The 20,801-nt window shown below is 26.1% G+C and overlaps 2 protein-coding genes across 5 annotated transcripts; one reads left to right on the top strand and one right to left on the bottom strand.

Annotated features, from left to right (window-relative positions):
* The first annotated feature begins 486 nt into the window (after positions 1-486).
* On the top strand, positions 487-3,880 carry LOC132919801 (uncharacterized). Of its 3 annotated transcripts, none has more exons than XM_060981657.1 (6): positions 487-718; positions 1,015-1,168; positions 2,081-2,269; positions 3,192-3,317; positions 3,394-3,507; positions 3,582-3,875. In XM_060981657.1, the coding sequence occupies exons 1-6, from the start codon at positions 648-650 to the stop codon at positions 3,645-3,647; spliced, it is 720 nt and encodes a 239-aa protein (XP_060837640.1). In that variant the 5' UTR covers positions 487-647; the 3' UTR covers positions 3,648-3,875. The 3 variants fall into 3 exon arrangements, with proteins under 3 accessions (XP_060837640.1, XP_060837642.1, XP_060837641.1); XM_060981658.1 differs by lacking the exon at positions 487-718 and adding an exon at positions 801-931; XM_060981659.1 differs by lacking the exon at positions 3,192-3,317 and having other exon boundaries at positions 3,582-3,880.
* Positions 3,881-4,410: 530 nt separating this feature from the next.
* On the bottom strand, positions 4,411-19,263 carry LOC132919800 (uncharacterized). Of its 2 annotated transcripts, XM_060981654.1 has the most exons (11): positions 18,260-19,263; positions 16,125-16,187; positions 15,765-15,938; positions 11,291-11,440; positions 11,080-11,235; positions 10,962-10,976; positions 10,710-10,895; positions 5,620-5,690; positions 5,282-5,454; positions 5,036-5,219; positions 4,411-4,890 (listed from the first exon to the last, which is right to left on the bottom strand). In XM_060981654.1, exons 1-11 carry the CDS (start codon positions 18,374-18,376, stop codon positions 4,746-4,748), a joined length of 1,434 nt encoding a protein of 477 aa, XP_060837637.1. In that variant the 5' UTR covers positions 18,377-19,263; the 3' UTR covers positions 4,411-4,745. The 2 variants fall into 2 exon arrangements, with proteins under 2 accessions (XP_060837637.1, XP_060837639.1); XM_060981656.1 differs by lacking the exon at positions 10,962-10,976 and having other exon boundaries at positions 18,260-19,262.
* Between the last annotated feature and the right edge of the window lie 1,538 nt (positions 19,264-20,801).

Genomic DNA, 20,801 nt, shown 5'->3' with positions numbered 1-20,801 from the left:
TATATATAAGCAAATACTAAAATATTGAAACAACATTTTTTTGTGGCTCTTTAAAAACAGGAAAATTATGTAAATTGTAACTTTTGGCTAAACTGTCTCAAAAGGTTGCGGACCGCTGTCCTAAGTGATGATCACGCACGATAGTGGTAGAAAATCTTTTATAATAAAATTTATTCAAATATCTGAAGAAGGGGGCTTGAGATGGCCCAAGAGAGAGGGCTAAGTCCCCCACTTTTACCCTAATTGGTAATTACCCTTTATTTCACCCGTGCCCGTAGTCCGTACCTATTTCATATAATAAATCGTTTACGAGTGAAGACAATATATTATACATGAATACTAATACATCGCATCAAATCATGGTTAGAGGTTACCAAGGTGATGCGTGCGCTATTTTATTATTGTAGCACCGTATAAATATATCTACCTATCTAACATAATACTGTATAATATACAAGCAGAGGAAGATGCGGCAGGTGTGTACGATATTATTATATCGATAAGGCCGGATTCTAGTTTCTAGCAAAGGTCGATATATGTAATATAAAATAAACGTTCGTGGTGGTAATATAATTACCCATATCTATATATTATACATATGCACATTGCACATACGTATATATAATACGTACCTACACGATTTAACAATGGATACCACGAGCGGTGGTGCGGACGACAAAACGAAAGAAAAAGAAGACAACGAACGCCGTACAATGAGGTATTATACGAGGCTTTACATAATGGTAGATACAACAAATAATAAATGATAAATATTGTAACTTGTGTTTTTAATTTTTATCGTCGTTTAAGATTTTACATTATAAGACTATATATAGTATACTGAATTTATCAATTTTCTTTTCACCGCTAACATTCCGGCTCTTTTTGACTGGCCGTTTTACTATACATGAGTACTTATTTTGTACATTAGGTATACCTATTTATTTACATGACGTGTACTATTATTTAATATTATTTTCATTTTTCTATCTTTGCTATACCGACATACCGTAGACCAAAATTGAAATATTCGCTATCATACTGCCCGTCCATGTCTCGGCCGTTGGACTTCAGCGTCAAAGGTCCTGTGCCGATTTACATACACAAAAAACAAAAAGTGCTCACTGGTTGCTCATACATCGAACTAAAGTTGCAAAAACACTCCAAAGTGAGTATCGTTCAATTTTATCGTTTATCAATATTTGACTATTTATAGCAGTTTTTTAATAATTTTTAAAAATGCCTACATCGTTATATTAATATATTATAATATATTATTATAACACTTAAATTTTAATATTTTGACGAGATTAGCGGACCACGATGTCAGTGGAGTAGCCCCAGTAGGTTAGGTTAAATACTTGTCACTTCGTTTTTATTAATTTATAAATATTTTTAAAAAAATAATATATTCAGCTGTGTAATGACTAATGAATAATAAAAAACTCGCTATTTCAGTTTAAAAATCAAAAATTATTAGTTTGCGGATGGTTGCTTACCTACAAGTAAAATAAAGAAGAATATTTTAATTAATTTTAAGTTTAAATTAACTTTAATTTATATGAGTACAAGGTACAAACCGTGAAACCAAGGGATGGAAATTATAGAATTGTGAAGAAATTCCTAAAATTAAATTACTACAAAATGTAAAATTTATTTTTTACCTATTTAAATCAATAAGTATAGGTTTTGCAACATACAATTAATATTTCGTTTTTAATAATATCTACCTATACCAATAATATTTTACGATATCAAAGTTTTTATTCAATATTCTTCGAGATTAAAATATAAGGGGGCGGTCATCTGTATGTGGTACAAAAGTAGGAGAGACGTAGAGTGTATATAAGGGTAAAAACCACTGGTAGTCTGCAGACTGCAGTACTGTCAGTAGACACACTGATATAAATATAAAAAGATAATTCTTTACACTACATTTCTGAGGTATCTTGACGTCATTTGGTTTATAACTTTATAAGCACCTGCCACCTGTGATCTACATAAACCGATAAACCTAGCTATAGTATATATATATATTATATAAACTATATGTATTAATGTATTATCTTTTTAACCTTAGGTGGGTGAAATAACGTTCAGAAACTATTATACGGCTAGCGTGAGCGTGCTACTGTTGAGATCGAATACTCTGCAAGGACCACCGATGGGATCGAGGAACTGGGAGGTGGGTATCAAGAACCGAACTCTGATGAACCAGCCACACTGCGAAAACGGCGCACAGGACTATTTCTCGCTGTGTTTCACCGAGGTACGATAAAAAAAGATATAGAGTTGTATTGATCGAGTGACGATAAGCCAAGAAACTTGACAAATCGAATTTTTTTATTGAAATTCATAAGACCCAACGTATTATTAAAGTCTTATTAACAGGGGCGGTTGTAAGATAAACACTATAACACTATTAGGAGGTGCGGGGTGTGGTTTGTCGACAAATATTAACCACGATAAAAAAAACTTTGAAAATGTAAAATTATTTATTTATCAATTATAAAATAGTGATAGTATATAGTCGCAATATTTTTTAATTTAATTAAAAGTATTAAATATTTGATTTTTAAAGCTAATAAAGATAGAAATTATACTATGAAATTCCTCATTAGTAGTTCAAATTTGGTAGAAATTTAATATTCAAACAAAGAATGATTTAAGTTACTTTGTTATAATTCAAAAATATTGTTCGCGGAGATTTGAAAGTTTTAGTAAGTAAATACACATTATACATTTTATATACAGAATGAAATTTTCAATATACTATATTAATTAAATTAATTGTATAATACCTACTACCTATATTTAAAAAAAATGCAAAATAAAAGTTAAATTTTTTAATTCCTTGATGTATGAAGTGAACTTTGTGCTCGGAGAGCAATGTTTTCGGATATTCGGAAAAAAATGCAATTTGCATTTAAATCCATTCCCTAGACATTACTAATACTAGAATAAATTACAGATAATTAGTTGCAATATGTTTCCATAATAGGCTAACCGATAGTTTCCGTTCAGAATTGTTTTTCGTATGCAGTGATTTAACATTGAATTCAAATTTGCACATCCGCGATTCATAACAGTTACTTACCGACGGGTTAAAGTCGACTCCTATTTTACAGCAAAGATAGGTTACTTACTTTCAACTTTTTTAAATTCATGTATAATGCACATATCATATATAGGCGTGGAACAACGTTTCAAAGCTTAAAATCATACTTAGACAACCGTCACCTATGTGTAAGACGTTCCATTTGGAAGAGATCAAGTTGTATGCCGATGTGCCTCGATTCGGCAGACCCTTTTTTGAAGTGAGCTATTATCACCAGAGTATAAGAATCTGATTGACACTTAGAGAAATTGAATATTTATTATTTGTTTACCAAGCAAAAACTACCGCCTTATCTGATTCATAACACTACGACGGCCATTTCATGGAGACCTAGTACAAGGACCGGCAATGAAATGCAATTTGTAAATAGGCCAGATATGAATAACAAGGTATGTACCTATTATATGACATCAAATAAATCGATTTTTAAATAATATTTACTTTGATTTATGTTATGTTCAAGACTCAATGTCTTGGTTACGTAGTTGAACAAGTGCCAAACAATTATGACAGTTCAAAAATAATGTAAGTTAAGAACCTTAAAAAAGATTCATATTATCTAACAAAATAACCATGAATACATTATTTTAACACAAGAACAACAATCATAAAAACTTACTCTTTTTATTTTATTGCAAAAGTATTATTATAATATAATAATAATGATGATTGTACAATTTAATTATTACAGAAAAATATATATATATATATAAACTTATATATTATAATAAGAATTGCTATGATAAATGACTAAATTATTATAAGTAAAAAGAATTGTAAAATAATAAATTACGATCTTATATCATCTTTAAAATATAGCTCTATTTTAGATACAAGACATAAGAATTTTTATTTAACACCTCAAAATAAAATAAATTGAAGAGTACTTCCTTATTATTTTACTTTTATTGTAATAATTTAATACACAAGAATAGATAAAAAAAATCATTGATTTTTATGGCTCTTCAATTACATTTTTGAGATTGAAAATCCCTCAGACTTGCAATTAAATTCGTCAATAATTTAATAAAAATTGCTTACATGATCATCAAATGAGCTTTAAGATGTATCACAGGTTTATCACTTGACAAAAAAAATAGTTCTGTTGTATTTTGTTAAAATTTAAAAAATTTAAATTTTAACATTGTAACAGTTAATAAGAAAAAGATTGCATTTTAAATAACAGATATGTATAAATCTTGAATTTAATTTAATAACTATTTTAATTAATAATGATGGGTTGAAGTGTAGAACTCAAGATTACTGTATTTAATTCAACTATAGAACCAATGTAGAAAACAATTTTTTTCATTAATTTATTATGGACACAATATACTGTTAAAATAAAAAAATATATATAGACAATACATGAGTCTTTCAAAACTTTCAATAATTCAATTATTTATATTTGTTTTAGTATTTCTATTTTGAAAACTATGGTCAATTTCTATAATTCATAGTAAACTTTATCTGGTATTCGGTTAATACTGATAAAATAATACTCTTGTAACCGTAAGTACGTCGAGAAATTAAAGCACGAGTTGAAATATAGTTAAAAAAATATCTTATGTACACATACAAAAACAACATTATGAGGACTGAAAAAAACATATGATTAAAAACTGGTTTATGATGTTGAATATGTCTGACGTCCAGCCAACTCTAATAAGTATCTATCAGGGTGATCTAACCATTCTTTAGATGTCATTTTCAATGTTCGGTTCTTCTCTGCTTCTTTTATTTGCCAGTTCTTTATATCCAATTGTACTTCTCTAAAATATAAAATAAACATTATAACTAGTATTAGTGAATGTGTATTTAATTTTATATTTAAGAAATTTATAGTCTCTAACTAGAAAATTAGAAAAATACAACAAAAATAAATGTATAACAAGTATAAATATTTGTAACAAATACCTATTTTTTGGTGAACCACAACCCCATACTTCAACACTCTCTAATTTGTATGGTATGCCACAGTGAGTAACATGTTGAAACGAGTCATCAACTTCAATTGATGGTTTTCTAGGGTCGTTACCAGCTCTGATGCCCTTTGGATATCCACGTATCGATGTGTTCAAATACATAGATTTTGGACCACCTTTAATGAAATTGGTTGGTATTAAAAAGAATTTTAACTCTTAAGTTATCATGATAACTTACGGTTGATTACTTTATAATGGGGTAATAATTGCAAAATGATGGTGTCATCTCCACCCCAGTAATGGTGTGACTCCCGCCATTCAGATGTACCACCCATGCAAAATAAGACCCCTTCATCACCTCGCAAGAATGTTAATGTTGGCCCTCGATAACTTAGTACGTGATGTAAAAACCTATAGAAAAAAAGAAGAAAAACACAAGATTATATTCCTAAATTATTAATTAAGAGCCGCACACTAACGTTTTCTTTTAACGTTGTATGTAAAGCACAATGTAAAGACATATACATTTCAAAACAGGAATAAAGTATTCATAATAGTTTACTTGGAAATAATTACCTATTACTTCCGATACCGTGTTGATTGCTGTTGTACAATAGGGTCCAATGTGATGGACAAGAAAAGTCCAACTGTAATAGAAATATAAAACATAAAAGCTCGGATGCTTTCAGCTTGTTTTCTATTACCAATTTAATAACAATTACCCATTATTGCCTATGGCCTAGCTACTAATTACACATACTTGATTCAATTTGTTATTCTTATTTTACATTAGTTATATCGTTAATGAAGATTGATATTAAGTACTTTAGGCGGTGATCATATATATAGTTTATTCACTCTCATTAAATTTATGCCTATTTTACAGTACCTATTGACTACAGTCTATAACTCGCATTTCATATTTCTACAATATCAATTAAAAAAAAACACACATTAAACAATTATTCATTGGCTGTTTTAAATTTACTTTTGTTATTTTTTTCCACGCTCAATTAGCACCATTTGATCTTGAATTATACTGTACAAATACATTCAAAAGACGTGTTATAATTCAGTATTGAATGATATCATTCATTATCAAAAAGTTATTTTTAACCACTATATGTTATAATAATATTATCTAGTGTATGACGAAATCGGAATGAAATGTAAACAACTACTGTCTACAGGTATCTTCTAAATCGTAATCTACTCACGGAACATTTTTCAATTAATACATGCGTATCAGATAAAAATTACTTCGCCTTGAAATAGGTAAATATGCTGATTCACGTGTGTACGGTGTACAGTGTATATATTTACTTCGTAGTAAATCCCAACACAATAGAATATAATATGAATGACCTACATTGGGCAAACTACTTTTGTGTTTTAGTTTCTTTTGTTTGTTTATAAAACTACGATGTTCCTCCACTTCTCACTTCCCATCATCGGCACCACCGTAATTAATCGATCATAAAAGTACCAAACATTATTATTTATTTTATAATAATAAATACGAACATTTAATTGGCAAACCAACACAATTGTTTAACCATACTCTCTTTGTCTAATTTATTACATTTTCACTTTTAATATTATTTCCGATCATAAAATAGTGAAAATACGTAGCGTCTATTGAGGTTCGACAATAACAGTAAAATAAACAAAACAAAATGGAACGACAATAATAATTGTGAAAAACATAATGAAAAATACCTATTAATTTACAAGCTTTACATTAGGTAAGTATGTACATTTAAAAATAGTCGTAACCAAATTATGTTGTTTTGTACGCACGTGCGTGTTTTGGTAAAATTAATCTATTTATAAATTAAAAGATCGGTGCAAAGTATTTAGGTACAACTCTTAGAACGAATTACAGTTATTGTACCATTAATACAAGTGCCAAAATAAATTCAAATTGAAAATTGAAAATAATCAAATACAAATTTTTTTAAAAACGTGTAAATTTCAAGACATATATTATGACGTTTTTTAAATATAGTTAGAATAACGTATGGTTTAACATTTCTGCGTAACTATAGTTTCAATTTATATAATTATATTAAAATATATGTAAAAAAAATTCAGGCAGATAAAGATTATATTGTACTAGGTAGTTTTGGGTATGACATTGGTGTAGGATAGCGATATTATGAATTGTAATAATGTAATATTTAAGTATGTACTATGTAGGTATAAAATTTAATGTATTATATTAATAAAACAAAATAAATTTCGCAATCGTCGAGCCCGTACAGGCATTCATAGATATTCACAAATATAAGCAACAGGCAACAGCCATGTTTTGTTTAAGATTAAAACTATTAACGATAATGAAACATATTACAGTTTTTCTACTAAAAACTGGCTCGTACCTATTACCTATTATCGTAACACGGTTATTTAAAACTTAAAGCAACAAAAAATAATCAATATTTAAATGTCATCTAATTAATGTATCCAATTTGCTAAAGCAGTTTTTATACTAAAAAGTATGTTTTATTGCTGACTGGAGTATAAACTATAATAATCATTAATATTAAGTTACTATAGTATTATAGTAATTTAATTTAGTTGTGATTTTTGTTTATCTATATTGGCTACTTTTTAACTGTAAAAATGTCTCTATTCTACATTTCTACTTATATATTATTCAGCTATGAATCTACATAATTTATTAAATAAATTGAAAATAATGATTGGAAAATCATTTATGTATGGTTTATACATTTACTTATCAAGGACAATCGACATTGACCTTAACGGCTCAATAGTATCATGGTCACATTTATAACTGGCTTATATTATGTTTCTTTATTTGAAAAATATATAAAATGTTAAAATAATTATTTACGGTTGGTTTTTTTATATACATATAATTTTAAAAAAAAATGATTGTCTACAAGTATAACCAAAGTCCTAGATTTAAGACATAAAAATAATTGCGTATTATTACGAAATAGGATTGATAAATAATTCACGGGACACACTAATATCATAGAATCATAGTATTTAGAGGTAAATTGAAAAATCTGAAAGTTTTGGAAACAGTAGATGATACCATATTAATATATAATAATATATACAGACAACTTTAAATGGACGCCAAACCCGAATATTGCGTCAATTTTTTCAACAAACATAAAACTTACTATACATACCTAGCAATTCTACGCTCAGTAGAACCAATTTTGAATTGTTAGCTTATAAGAATAAATTTACCAACCTATTATAAATCTTAAAGGTAAGATTATTATTTGTATTTGTACATTAGTTTTTTTACGATATTTGATTTCTTAAGCGAGTAATGAGTATGTAAAATTTTACAATAAAAAGAAGATTACAATTTGTTTAAAAATTAAAAATAAATAAGTGAATAAAATACATACAGATATTTCTTACCTATAAGCTTCGTAAGTCCATACAAATTCACTCTAATGGTCTAGTATTTAAAACTAACAACACAAAATTGGTGTTGCTGAATGCAAATTTGCTATTGTACATTTTAGAATATATCACAAAATGTTAAAACCTAATTTTTAAGTATATAGTATCTACTGTTTATGAATTATTTTTAAAATTCATAGGTATCAGACAAACATTTTACAATTATTAAGAAAATATTAAAATCGTGCATGATAAATTAAGATTGAAATAAATAGTATATAAGTTGAAATAGAGAAGTCAATTGATATGTTGTTTATTACAAACGAAATATTTTTAATGTACCAAGATAATTATTGTTTTTTTTAACATTGTTACACACATATTATTTTGTTGTTTTAGTATATTTTTTTACACGTTCAAATTTAAGTTATTTATCAATTAATTCCTATTTATGATAGATAATTTTATAAACAAATGTAAATTGAGCTATATAATAATAATAATAATAATAATGATAATAAATATATTAAATAATTAAAAAATTATAATAATAAATTGTGTATATTTTTAAAATCTTGTTAGAAAAACTTATGAGGATCTCTGTATTAAATTGAATCCTTAATAATTAAAATTAAAAAAATTATGAATTAACGTGATTTTGACCTTGTCAACATTAGTAACTAAAACACTTACAACTTATGAAAAACTTTTGATCAAGCTTCATAGTTAAATTTTTTTTTAAATAAAACAACATAAATTGAAATATAAAAAAAAGACAATTTTAAAATTTGAATAATTATATTAACCCGATTAATTTGAAAAGTACCAGGTATTTTTACTACTTTCCATTTACACCCCCTTGAAGTACACTTGAAGTATGAAGTATTTATAATGCTCTAAAAAATTATGACTAACACAAAAATAATAAAAAAATTAAAAAAAAACAGATCATTGTAAAATCATTTCATTTATCGCTCATTCGCTCAGAATCTAAAATAGATGGATAAAATTTTTTACCACTAAATAAAATTAATTATCGTGTCAAAGTTTCTTTGAAATTCAATTTTATTTTAAATAATATATATATATTAAAACAAATGTGCAAAGATGTTTAACATTTTTATGTAAGAAATAAGAATAATGTTTATAGATTAAAAAATTATAAAATCTGTAAAAGCGATAATGCAATTAATTTGACTAAGAAATTTTATTGAGAATTAGTTTAAAATCGAACAAAAAATTATGTGATACCTACTCTAAAATATATGAAAAATTAATTAAAAATAGTTATGGTCATAAACATATAGTACACAAATTGTCTTTTCACTCTAAATATTGTTAAATAAAGATTCAGTAGATCAATTTAAACTTGTATAATATTATTTATTTGCGAGTGCCGAGTTGTATTAACAGTGTAAGCTGAACAGTAAAATTAGTAGTAATGAAGGCAAAATAATTGAATTAGTTTCTTCAAGCTTAAACAGTTATTAAAACTGGTTTTAAAAGTAGGGTTGCCAACTATTAGTAACTTTGTTTGAGTATTAAATTGTATATATCATTTCAGATTAAATATTCAACTAGTAAATACTACTTTCACACAATTCACAAAATATTTATACTTCTTAAAGAAAAAGTTTATTTAAATAAGAACTTGAGAGATTAAAGAACTCCTTAAACAAACAAAAAGAATAAACGGGTTTTTAATAACATATTATTAATGAATTAATATTTGTATTTAAAATAACTCCTTTACAATGTTTAATTGTCTAATGTGGTTGAATACACAATTTTACAAAGAGAATTTTACTATTTGAAGATTATATCAGAAACGTACTGATACCTATAATATATTATTATACCTATTTTAATTAAATTGTTGTGTTCCAATAAAATTATTTAAAACAGATCAATAATAAATGATAAATTTAATTTGAACTAGTATTTAAATTTATTTGAGTTGTATAATATTTATTGAATGACAATGAAGCTCACATTTTATAGTAAATAAAAAGAAATTTAAAATATTAAATATGAATGTAGAGTATGTGTGAATTATGGCAAGGCAAAGTAATGGTTAAATTTAATATTAAGAATAAAATAATTTATTACTATTAATATTCATTTATGTTTTATTATAACTAAATGTTTAAAAAAATGAATACTTAAATAAGGATGAAAAATCTCAGAGAATATACTTTTTATATGTATCATTAACTTTGAATCAAGAAAATAGTCCCCTCTAAAAAAGGTTTATATGTAAATTAAAAACTTACAAATTTTGATAAGAAGTTTTGAGTGTTGAAACAATTTGGTGTTGGTTTGGAATGCAAAATTGGTTGAGTATATAATGCTGGTAATGTTGTAGATAATATCCACACTTGTGACAATGGCAATAATGGATTCTTTTCGGCTTTGAACAAGTTTTCTTGTTCCAAAACTGGAGTTGTCAATTCGAGATCCTGTAATAAAAAAAGAGTCAATTAATATTTAATTAAATCACAAACAATTCAGTCAATTTTACTCACATTAGGTTCGTTTTCCTAATGAGGTAATAACAAAATAGAATCATATTCAAAATTATTAAATTGTTTTCCCTTTATAAAAATAAATCATAGTTATTTAAAGATGAATATATATACTTACATTAGGTTTGGAATATGGGCACTTTTCAATAACGGATCTGTAACCAGTGGACAAGATGTGAACAATATATCGATGGAGTAAGACAATTAACCGTGGGCAATGTTGAAGTATCCAATTGGTCAAGTAACCCACTTTTAGTGTTAATTTTTTATGAAACTAAAAATTAACTTTAATTAACATGCATAAAATTAAATTAAGCAATTAAACTCACTGCAGAATCAACAACAGCTTGAACAGTCTTAAATATATAACGACACGACTGAGGACCTTCAGGATAATGATCCATCGCAAGTTTATAAACAGCTATGAGTAGATCTCGAAATTGGTCTTGATCAATTTCTTCTTTTCCATCAGCATACATCTAACAATTAGTAATAGTAAATAAAAGAATATTCTTTGTACATCGAGAAAGCTATACAAGAATTTAAATCATAAAAAATTTGAAACCAATATTATTATACTTTCAACATTATTCTAAGCAATAATTATAATTTTCAGTTTGAAAAAAAAAATGAAAGAGAACTGCAAAAATAATAAACATGACCTTTTTTTGTTAAATAGTTTAATTTTAAATCAAATTATATATTTATGTGTGTGTGCGTGTGTGTGTCATATATCATACTGACATGAAAATATTATGCATTTACTCCTTTCCCAGGCCCCCTCAAAAACTTAACTGCTTTATCAAAAAAAAAATTTTTTTATAAGTTATTATAATACAAATTAAAATAAGTTTATAATTTTTTTATTTATGCCATAAGTAAAGAAGAATTCATCAAATTACAAACATAGTAAATATTTATAAATTATATTTTTGTATGTAAACTTATACTTCTTCATAATTTTATGAATTAAAATTTATTACTAATTTAGTATTATAGTACTGAGCCTAATCACTGAGATAGTTGGACACATAACACAGCTGTTATAACTTCATCATTACTATTATTTCATATATGTTTAAAATCCAAGGACAATAGTGTATTTTAGTGCCTAGTTATTCTATTATTCACACTAACAACTATTTAATTATCAATTAAAACTACTACATACCATACTATATAGGTTATTATTTCCATACTTCTTATGAAAAGTATTACAATTTGTTAGTTTGTTACCATTGACTATAGAAAATAAATTATATTAAAACAAAACAACTGAAATGCCCATATATAACTTCATTTAGAAGCCAAAATTAGTATTACTAAATATTCTTTTTACAGTAGATTACAAGATTTAAATTTATATTATGTTCTATAGAATTTATAGTGAAAAAAAGCGGCACTCAAATTAATTAGAATCCATAAAACTCCTTAAATTTTAATATCCAAAACCTATCATATATTTTTGCTATAAAAATGTCATGTGATATATCTTTTATGCAGTTAATTCTATTTTGTATTTGATATTTAAATAATAATTATTATTAACTAACATAGAATTTACTATCATTTTAAGCGAAATAAACTGTTTTTGGTCTAGACAAATTTAAATTCTAAATGGACATTTCTCAATATTTATAATGATAACTGATCATAACTATATGTAATAAATATATACTTATATTTATACTTATAGCTATGAAAGATTTTATAAGATAATATATTCAATTGTTATTTGTCACTATTATGTACTCATTTATGTATAGATAAATAAATAAAAATTAAATATTGTCATCAAATTGCCTAACTATTATTAAGAGAAATAATATTATTCTAGGCATTTACATTCAATAATTTGATTAATTGATAAATAATTATATATTATATCATATTTACATATCAATATAATCTATAATTTTTTTAATTTAAATTGAGTTAAAAGTCTATAATTAGAATGAAAAAAATAATAGAATGCTACATTTAGGTATATACTTTAAATAAAATAAAGGAATATACAAGTAAATATTTCTATGAATTATGTTGTTTTTTTTTAATTTAGAAGTACCTATGATTAAATTTGAAAAGAAAAAAAATTATGCAAGAATTGTTTTAATGATATGATGAAGTTATATTATTGAATTACCTTTTTAAAACCACAGATATCATTTACGCATAATATTATGTATCAATTTACAAAAAAATATTTATCATTAAGTTATATGGTATAATTTTTAATTTACAAACAAAACCGTCACTGTTGACAGAATATCTAGTATTAAAAACTACATAGATATTATTCATCTTTGAATATCAATAGCATCTAGATAAATTCATATCATTCCCTACAATTATCAAAACAAACACATTTTTAACTAATTATTAGATAATATAGATAAAAAATGTTATTATCAAAATATTTATTGAATGAATAAATTTAAATACATTGGACTATGTAAGGTATAAAGTAATTGGCCAACTTAACAATTATATAATGACTGATTAATAGTTTTTTAATCAGAACATAGGACCTCTATAAACTATTAAACAATAAACATTCCATATTTTAATCTTATATAATTTAACACTAAAGTCCAAATATATCTTTATAAATAATTTAAGATGTATAAAGTATATATATTTATCAGTTAATAAAAATTGATAACACACCACAATTTATTATATACCTAGGTATATTTTATATAACTGTTGCATTAAATACTACAATCAATGAAAAAAAAATGTGCACTGTAAACTATGAATATACAATTATTATATACATATATATTACAATACTTTATAATATACCAAATAAATTTAATTTTAAATAACGAAATCTCTCTGTTATTAAACAAACTGCATTAAGAAAATGTCAGCGGCATACGCACTATTTGTTTTCTCCTTCTTAGCATTAAATAATTAATTTTTTTTAACCAATTTAGATGCAATATCCTTTTAAAAATAGTTATATTTTAATGTCATAGCAAATTACACATATCTGTTTAGCTATTGAGGATCAAATTACTAATATTTTATGAAGTACCTATCAATAAATATTATGATATATTAAAGTATAAACAATATATCTTTAATCAAAACTTTCTTGTATAAATTAAATCACTAAATTATATGAGATCTTTATAAATATATTGGTTTCGTAACCATAAGACACAATATTTTCTGTGAATACTTTATGAAATTAAAATTTAAGCCTATGAGCTTATGCATTATACATTAAGAGGACGTAGTACCCACATGTGTTGTTTCCGTCTTACACACGTGCGACATAGCAAATTATTGTTCACCATTTTCAATATAGTGCTGTTAGTTTTTATATTAGAGTGAACTGACCTATTATCAAATTTAAAGGTAAGAATATTACCTAGACAATGACATATGCTTTTAATGATATTATTATTTTAAAGTGAGTTACAGCTATGTAAAATATAACAACTTTAAAATATTCATAACTCACTTTAAAATGATAATATCAATAAAATCATATGTCATTGTCTAGATAATATTCTTACCTTTAAATTTGATAATAGATAAATTTACTCTAATATTAAAGCTAACGTTACAAAATGTATTCTGCTGAACGAAAATTTGTTATGATGTACGTTAGTAAGACAGAGACAACACATGCGGTTATGGAGTCCTCTTTAAGGTATTACATATATAATTATTTAAGCATATTAACTTGTCAGCAAAAATACTATAGAAGTAAATCATTCAATTATAACGTGATAATAACAAAAAATAAATCCAATATACTATGATAGTTGGAATTATCAGTTTTCTAGAGTTCAATTAGAAAAATTCTGTGGTATTGGTAATAATGAATCATTCATTATCATTTATCATCGACAAACTGAACAAAGTATATAGAGGTTAAAATTGATAGATTATAAATTGGCAAGGGCAATTATCTATTAACAGTACCTACCTATTTGCAAGTAACTTCAAATATATAAGTAAAAAATCAAGACATTTTACAACGAATATAATTAATATTTATTTTAAATTAAATTTTAGTTTAGAAATTATATCAATGACTAATAGTTTTATGAGATCCTGATGTTCACAATTGGGCGGATAATTTAAATGACAGCTGATAGTTTGGCCGATAATTTAAAATAAATAAAAACTAAAGGCTAAACACAGTTTTATCTTATATTGGCACAAACACAAACACAAATGCAAATTAGAATATCTGTTTCGTAAACTATATTCACTAAGTATTCTAGTTGTTAAGATGACATTAGGAACTAAAATTAAAGTAACTTTTAATAGACTCATAAACTATAAACGGATCAAAAAATATAATGTTATAAATACTTCAACCTAAATAAAAACATTAATTTTTTTTTTCAAAATTGCAAAAATTTACAGAAAATTAGTGTAAATATCCATATATTATATTTATAAATGTTCAATTCAATTAAAACCTTTCATTGTTTTATTTACTTATAACAATGTATGAAGTAATTAAAATATACCAAGTGTCCATAAACAAAATCTAAAATACTAATATTATTAATTGTTTAACAAAATATGATAATATTACTTATTCAATTTAATAAATCATTAATTGAATTGATTTTTTTTTTTAATATAATTTTATTAATCATTAACTTATGTTAAAATTTAAGTTAATATTGCAATAGAAACATAAACTTTATTGTTATATTTCAACAATTAAATATATTGTTTTGTTTAATACCTATAATTTTATTATTTCAATGAGATTATTAATTTAGTTATTATCTACCAATTGCAAATATAAAATTATTAAGACTCGCTCACCGTGACGTACATCAATACTTGGCGGTCATCAGCCAAAACACTCAGCAAACGTTCAGTTTGGGTTTTAAAGTTTGAATAACTAATTACATGGGAAGAAGCAGGACCACCAGATGAAGTTACCAGAAATGCAAAAAGTTTACGAGCCATTTCAGGATATTGTGGAAACAAGTATCGCTTGAAAAAATATTTAAACACACATAATTAAAATTAAAATTAAATATATCTGTGAGTAATAATTATATTTATAGTCATAAAAAATAGTTATGACATGAATTATATTAATAATTATCTAATTTTTTATTTTATTATTGCATATGACAAAAAAAAATTCTAATAAATTTAACTAAACTAGATAAGTACCTTAAATACACCACAGCCAATGCCATTAATTGAATCTTCTTCTAAACTCTTTTGAATCAATAACTGAAACATTAAAAGTAAATCAGAAATATTATTTAACAATCGTATAAATTAAAATTGTTTATATAGGATAACAAGTATGAAATAACCAGATAAATTTTCTAATAGTTTAAAGGTAGGTACAAGAATACAGCATATAACTTAAATTCATATTAAAAAAATAAAATAAAAATATTCTTGTTAAAATTTAATAAGTCTTGTAATATAAAATACACAAGTGAGTTTTAATTAGAAATATTGATTTACAAATTATAAATATTTTATTACACTTTTCATATTTAATTATTGATTTATTTTTATGTTATTATTTTAGATTGTAGTTCATAAATTGTAATTAGTTGAAATTGCGAGACATAGTAAAATCATACAGTACTTAATTAAACTAGACTAGTAATAACTCTAAAATCAGTATAGTTAAAAATTATTATTATCCATCTACGTATAATATAATATAAGGTACTAACTTGTCCAATAGTACATTACATCTAATATCATACTACTAATTACATGTACCTTACCTTGATAGTTTAAAATATTATTTAACATTTTTCTTAGGAATTTAAAACCAAAATGTATAATATTAAAAAAAGTAGGTAGCAAATAAAAGGGTTAAACATAAAAACATAATTCAAAAAGAAATTCAGAAAAAACCAACAAAATTTAATAAAATTATAACTATAAATTTGGTAAATGGTAATACCCAAGTACCTTTATATCACAGCAGGTGTCTTAGTAGTAAGGTATTATTTTGAATGACTTCTCAAAAAAATTTCATGAAATAAGCAATTATTACATTTTTTCAGGTTTTGGATAGTTGAATTATTTATCATAACTGTTATTAATAGGGTAATACTGGTTTTAAGTAGTCCTGGAGAATTTGATTTTAAAACTATGTACCTACTTATTTAATTTATAGGATATTTTTTGGATTATTTTTTCAACTTAAAATACTTTTTAAGATATACCTCGATATATACCTATTATAATTATAATCGTTACAAAATTCCTATTTAGATCAATGGTCAATTTTAAAATAAATAATTGTAATTTAAGAAATATTTATTTGTTTTACACATTTTTTACTTCTATTTCTACCAACTTAATGTCAAACTCGTTAATAAACTGCATGTTGAAATTAGCTAATAAGTATCCTAATATAGATCCATTTGTAAATTACTTATACAAATTTCAAAGTAATGCTAAATTAGCAGTTAAATGATATATTGTATATTTAAATTATTATGTGATTGTAATAGGATTTAACAGTCTACATGAAATATATAAAATAAAATAAACTTATTTTATAATTTATAGATACTCTTTATTCTTTAGGCTTCATATCTAGAAAGCCAATAAACACATCTAACACTATGGATGATAGGTACCTACGCTTTTTAACTGCTCTGAGTACATCTAACCACAAATAAATAAAATATTTGCATTGTGCCTATACAACAAGAAATATGAAATCATATTGGGTTACTCAGAATAAAAAAAAAATGCAGGCATAAAAGGGTTGACCTAACAAATAACTAAATCCAATTAATACATCTTAATAATAAAAATAGAGATTAATTTCAAATTGTAATTACCTACCTACCTATAATCAAAATAATAGGTAAAAGTATAGTTTTCCAACACAAAAATATTGACTTAAAGAAAATAATAACCATATCTACAGTATAGGTGCCTATTAAAAATAACCAATGAGATTGATAAGACAAAATCATAATTATATTATTTCAATTAACTAGGTAGCTTCTTGCCTAGAATTATAATTAATTTTTTAAAAGATAAAACTTTAAGGCCTTAAATATCTAAATTTTTGTTGGTAACTGAAATTAGAAAAAGTACTCAGCTAACTTACTGAATCAATGGCTATTTATTAGAGGATAGTACGAGCAGAAGTTGATCAGTATTGTAATTGTAGTAGGTTTATCAAATAAAATATAAATAATTAATGTAATTTAAATTTTTGATCAATATTACAAAATTGAATGAGTTACATCTTACTAAACAAATTACATATTATATTTAAACAATGGGTAGGTATGAGAAGAAAAAAAAAGGAATACCTTTCCAAGTTTCTCCATTGGTAACATGCCGAGTGTTGGGTCCTTGTTAAGTGAATTAATCCTGGCAGAGTGTAACTGTTCCTTGTGATTTAAATTGAAACTGTTGTGGTTGCCCATTTTTATGATTTTTAAATATTGACACTCGTGTTGTTACTATTTTACTTGAATTTGCAACGAGAAAAAAAAAAAACTTAGGAGTATGAGTAATATTTGCACATGCACTTATAATTAAACTTGTTAAAATTCAAAAAACTAAATAAATAAAAATTTTTAAAACAACGAAAAGAAGGGCTTGCGGCCGTCCGAGTTGCAAGCGAGCACTGCGGAGACCAGATATCAAAAATGTTTATTGCTGAACATTATTGTTGTTGTGGTTGTTGTGCGGGGTGGATGTATAACAAGTATATATCGTGTCCGTCTCACGTTCCGGGGAGGAATATCGGGTGAAGATCGCGGATCGCGGCCGGGCGTTGTCGTCGCGAACCAATATTAGACAATTGGCGTCGAGTAGCACCACCACGCCGTGAACAAATTAATTGTCGTCGTCGTCGCCAAATGCGGTGTAGACCTGCGCCATCGGAACTCGGAATGAACACGACTTACGAGCACACAAGGACGCGCCGTTTGAACGTAAACGTGACGGGGTGAAAAGAGAAATAAAATGATCCAAATAGACGACGGTGATGATGATAATAATAATAATAATAATAATAATTGTTATACGAGTACCTACGACTAAATAGTGCCAATAGTGGTAATAAAAACTAATAAAGAAGAAACATAACGAATACAGGTAGAACGACGAGCGAGAGCGGACTCGACGGGCGGCGAGCAACAGCAGCGCTGCGGTTGGCCTCAGCGCTGACGTTTCAACGGAGAGGAAATATTTTTTCGAAATGGGACGCAGCGGCGGCGGCGCAGGAGAGAGCGACGAGGAGACACGGTCGCGCGGCCGTCGAGAGTTGGCGTACGAGCGCGATGGAAGAGGAACACGCACTGTGTCTGTGTGTCTCCTACCACGGTATCACCGCCGTCCTTTTTTTCATCTATTTAATTTAAACTATTCCCCCTCCCCGCCCCTCCATTGTGTGCGGATCGGGCTCGCGCTATAGCGAGCCTGTTGGCCCACGACCACCGACAACTTGACGTGATTGGTGAATGGTGATTAGCCGCGCGGGCCACTATTTTTTTTTAAGAACTGTTCGGTATAAATTGTGGTGATTACCGAATGGCGATTGGCAAATAATAGAGGAATAATACTACGGTTGTAGTAAAAAATGTATTTATATAATATTATGTTCCTGATTAATACGGGTATCACCAGGTTTGACAACCCAAACAAAATTTAATCAAATTCATTATGATTTATTGTCGTTGCACAATAAAATATTTTGTTGTAACATCAAAGAAATAATAATAATATGTGAAGTGGTCAACGTTCGTATTAATTGTGAATTTAAATATTTTTCATGCGCTTAACACGAATCGTTCTGTTTTTCTTGCGTTCTATTTTTTTTTTTTTATCCACTATCCACTAAAATCTATAAATTAGAACCACGACAGACTAAGATAATATATCTACAGCTGATATATAAAATATGTATGTGTTTCATGATTTAAGATACTATCTTAAAATATCGAGGTATGTTTATATAGTCCGTGGAACAGTGTCGCACAGCTGCTGCCGCTATCAGTGGTTACCTTTTGAGTGCTTCTGATAATCTGATTTAAAAATTGCGGACAGATGGCGTTATATGATTAAAATTGAAATGTTGATGTTTTTTTTATAAGACAAAATACCATTTATACCTATTATATAAATTGAATAGGTAATGAGTAATGACTAATGACGTATTTTAATTTATCAACGTAATATTCATTTATTCTGATTATAAAAAATAATTTTTGATAATTATATAATTGCATTAAAGTATTATATTTCGGATAATGAGTACGAGAAGAAAACTAGTGTACCTACTACAAATTGTATTTCCATCATCCTAAAAGTAGGTAATGTAATTTTTGTGTACACACTTTATAATATAAAATATTGTTATACAAATTTTTATTGTCTTAACCTGAGCGTAAATGCGCTAATCGTTAATTAAGCACCTATTAAAGAACATTCGTAACGTATCTACCGCTAGTACCTACTTATCTGTGTATTAAATTATAAAAACTATATTAACGGTAATTTTGACAAAGATATCAATTGGAAATAGTGTATTATTTGGCAATTCTACTCGATGAGTGATATGACTATTATATTCTGTATTATTTAGGACCGTGGACCGTGGTCATAATATACATTTTAATATATGTATAAAATCAATGATGTTAGTTAGCTACATACTGCAGAATTGCATAATTCATATGCTAGCAGATAAATTACCTATAGTTCTATATAATTTATTGAATCGTGTATTTATTAATTTATTATCAATGGAATACATTCATAAATATATACCTCTACTTATTATCTTAAATAATAAATAGTACCTATAGAGGTATATCTACGTGATTATAATATTTTCTCGTCGAA

Source organism: Rhopalosiphum padi, chromosome 2 (assembly GCF_020882245.1).
Source record: "Rhopalosiphum padi isolate XX-2018 chromosome 2, ASM2088224v1, whole genome shotgun sequence".
NCBI lineage: Eukaryota > Metazoa > Arthropoda > Insecta > Hemiptera > Aphididae > Rhopalosiphum > Rhopalosiphum padi.
This window is presented reverse-complemented; position numbering and strand designations above follow the sequence as displayed.

Bases quoted from the DNA above. Each gene is read 5' to 3' on its own strand.
- LOC132919801 (XM_060981657.1), top strand. From the start codon at position 648: ATGGATACCACGAGCGGTGGTGCGGACGACAAAACGAAAGAAAAAGAA. The intron at 1,169-2,080 runs GTGAGTATCGTT...TTTTAACCTTAG, and splicing joins AGTTGCAAAAACACTCCAAA to GTGGGTGAAATAACGTTCAG. The intron at 3,318-3,393 runs GTGAGCTATTAT...TTGTTTACCAAG, and splicing joins TCGGCAGACCCTTTTTTGAA to CAAAAACTACCGCCTTATCT.
- LOC132919800 (XM_060981654.1), bottom strand. From the start codon at position 18,376: ATGGGCAACCACAACAGTTTCAATTTAAATCACAAGGAACAGTTACAC. The intron at 16,188-18,259 runs GTATTCCTTTTT...TTAATGTTTCAG, and splicing joins CAATGGAGAAACTTGGAAAG to TTATTGATTCAAAAGAGTTT. The intron at 11,236-11,290 runs GTGAGTTTAATT...GTTAATTTTTAG, and splicing joins AAGCTGTTGTTGATTCTGCA to TTTCATAAAAAATTAACACT.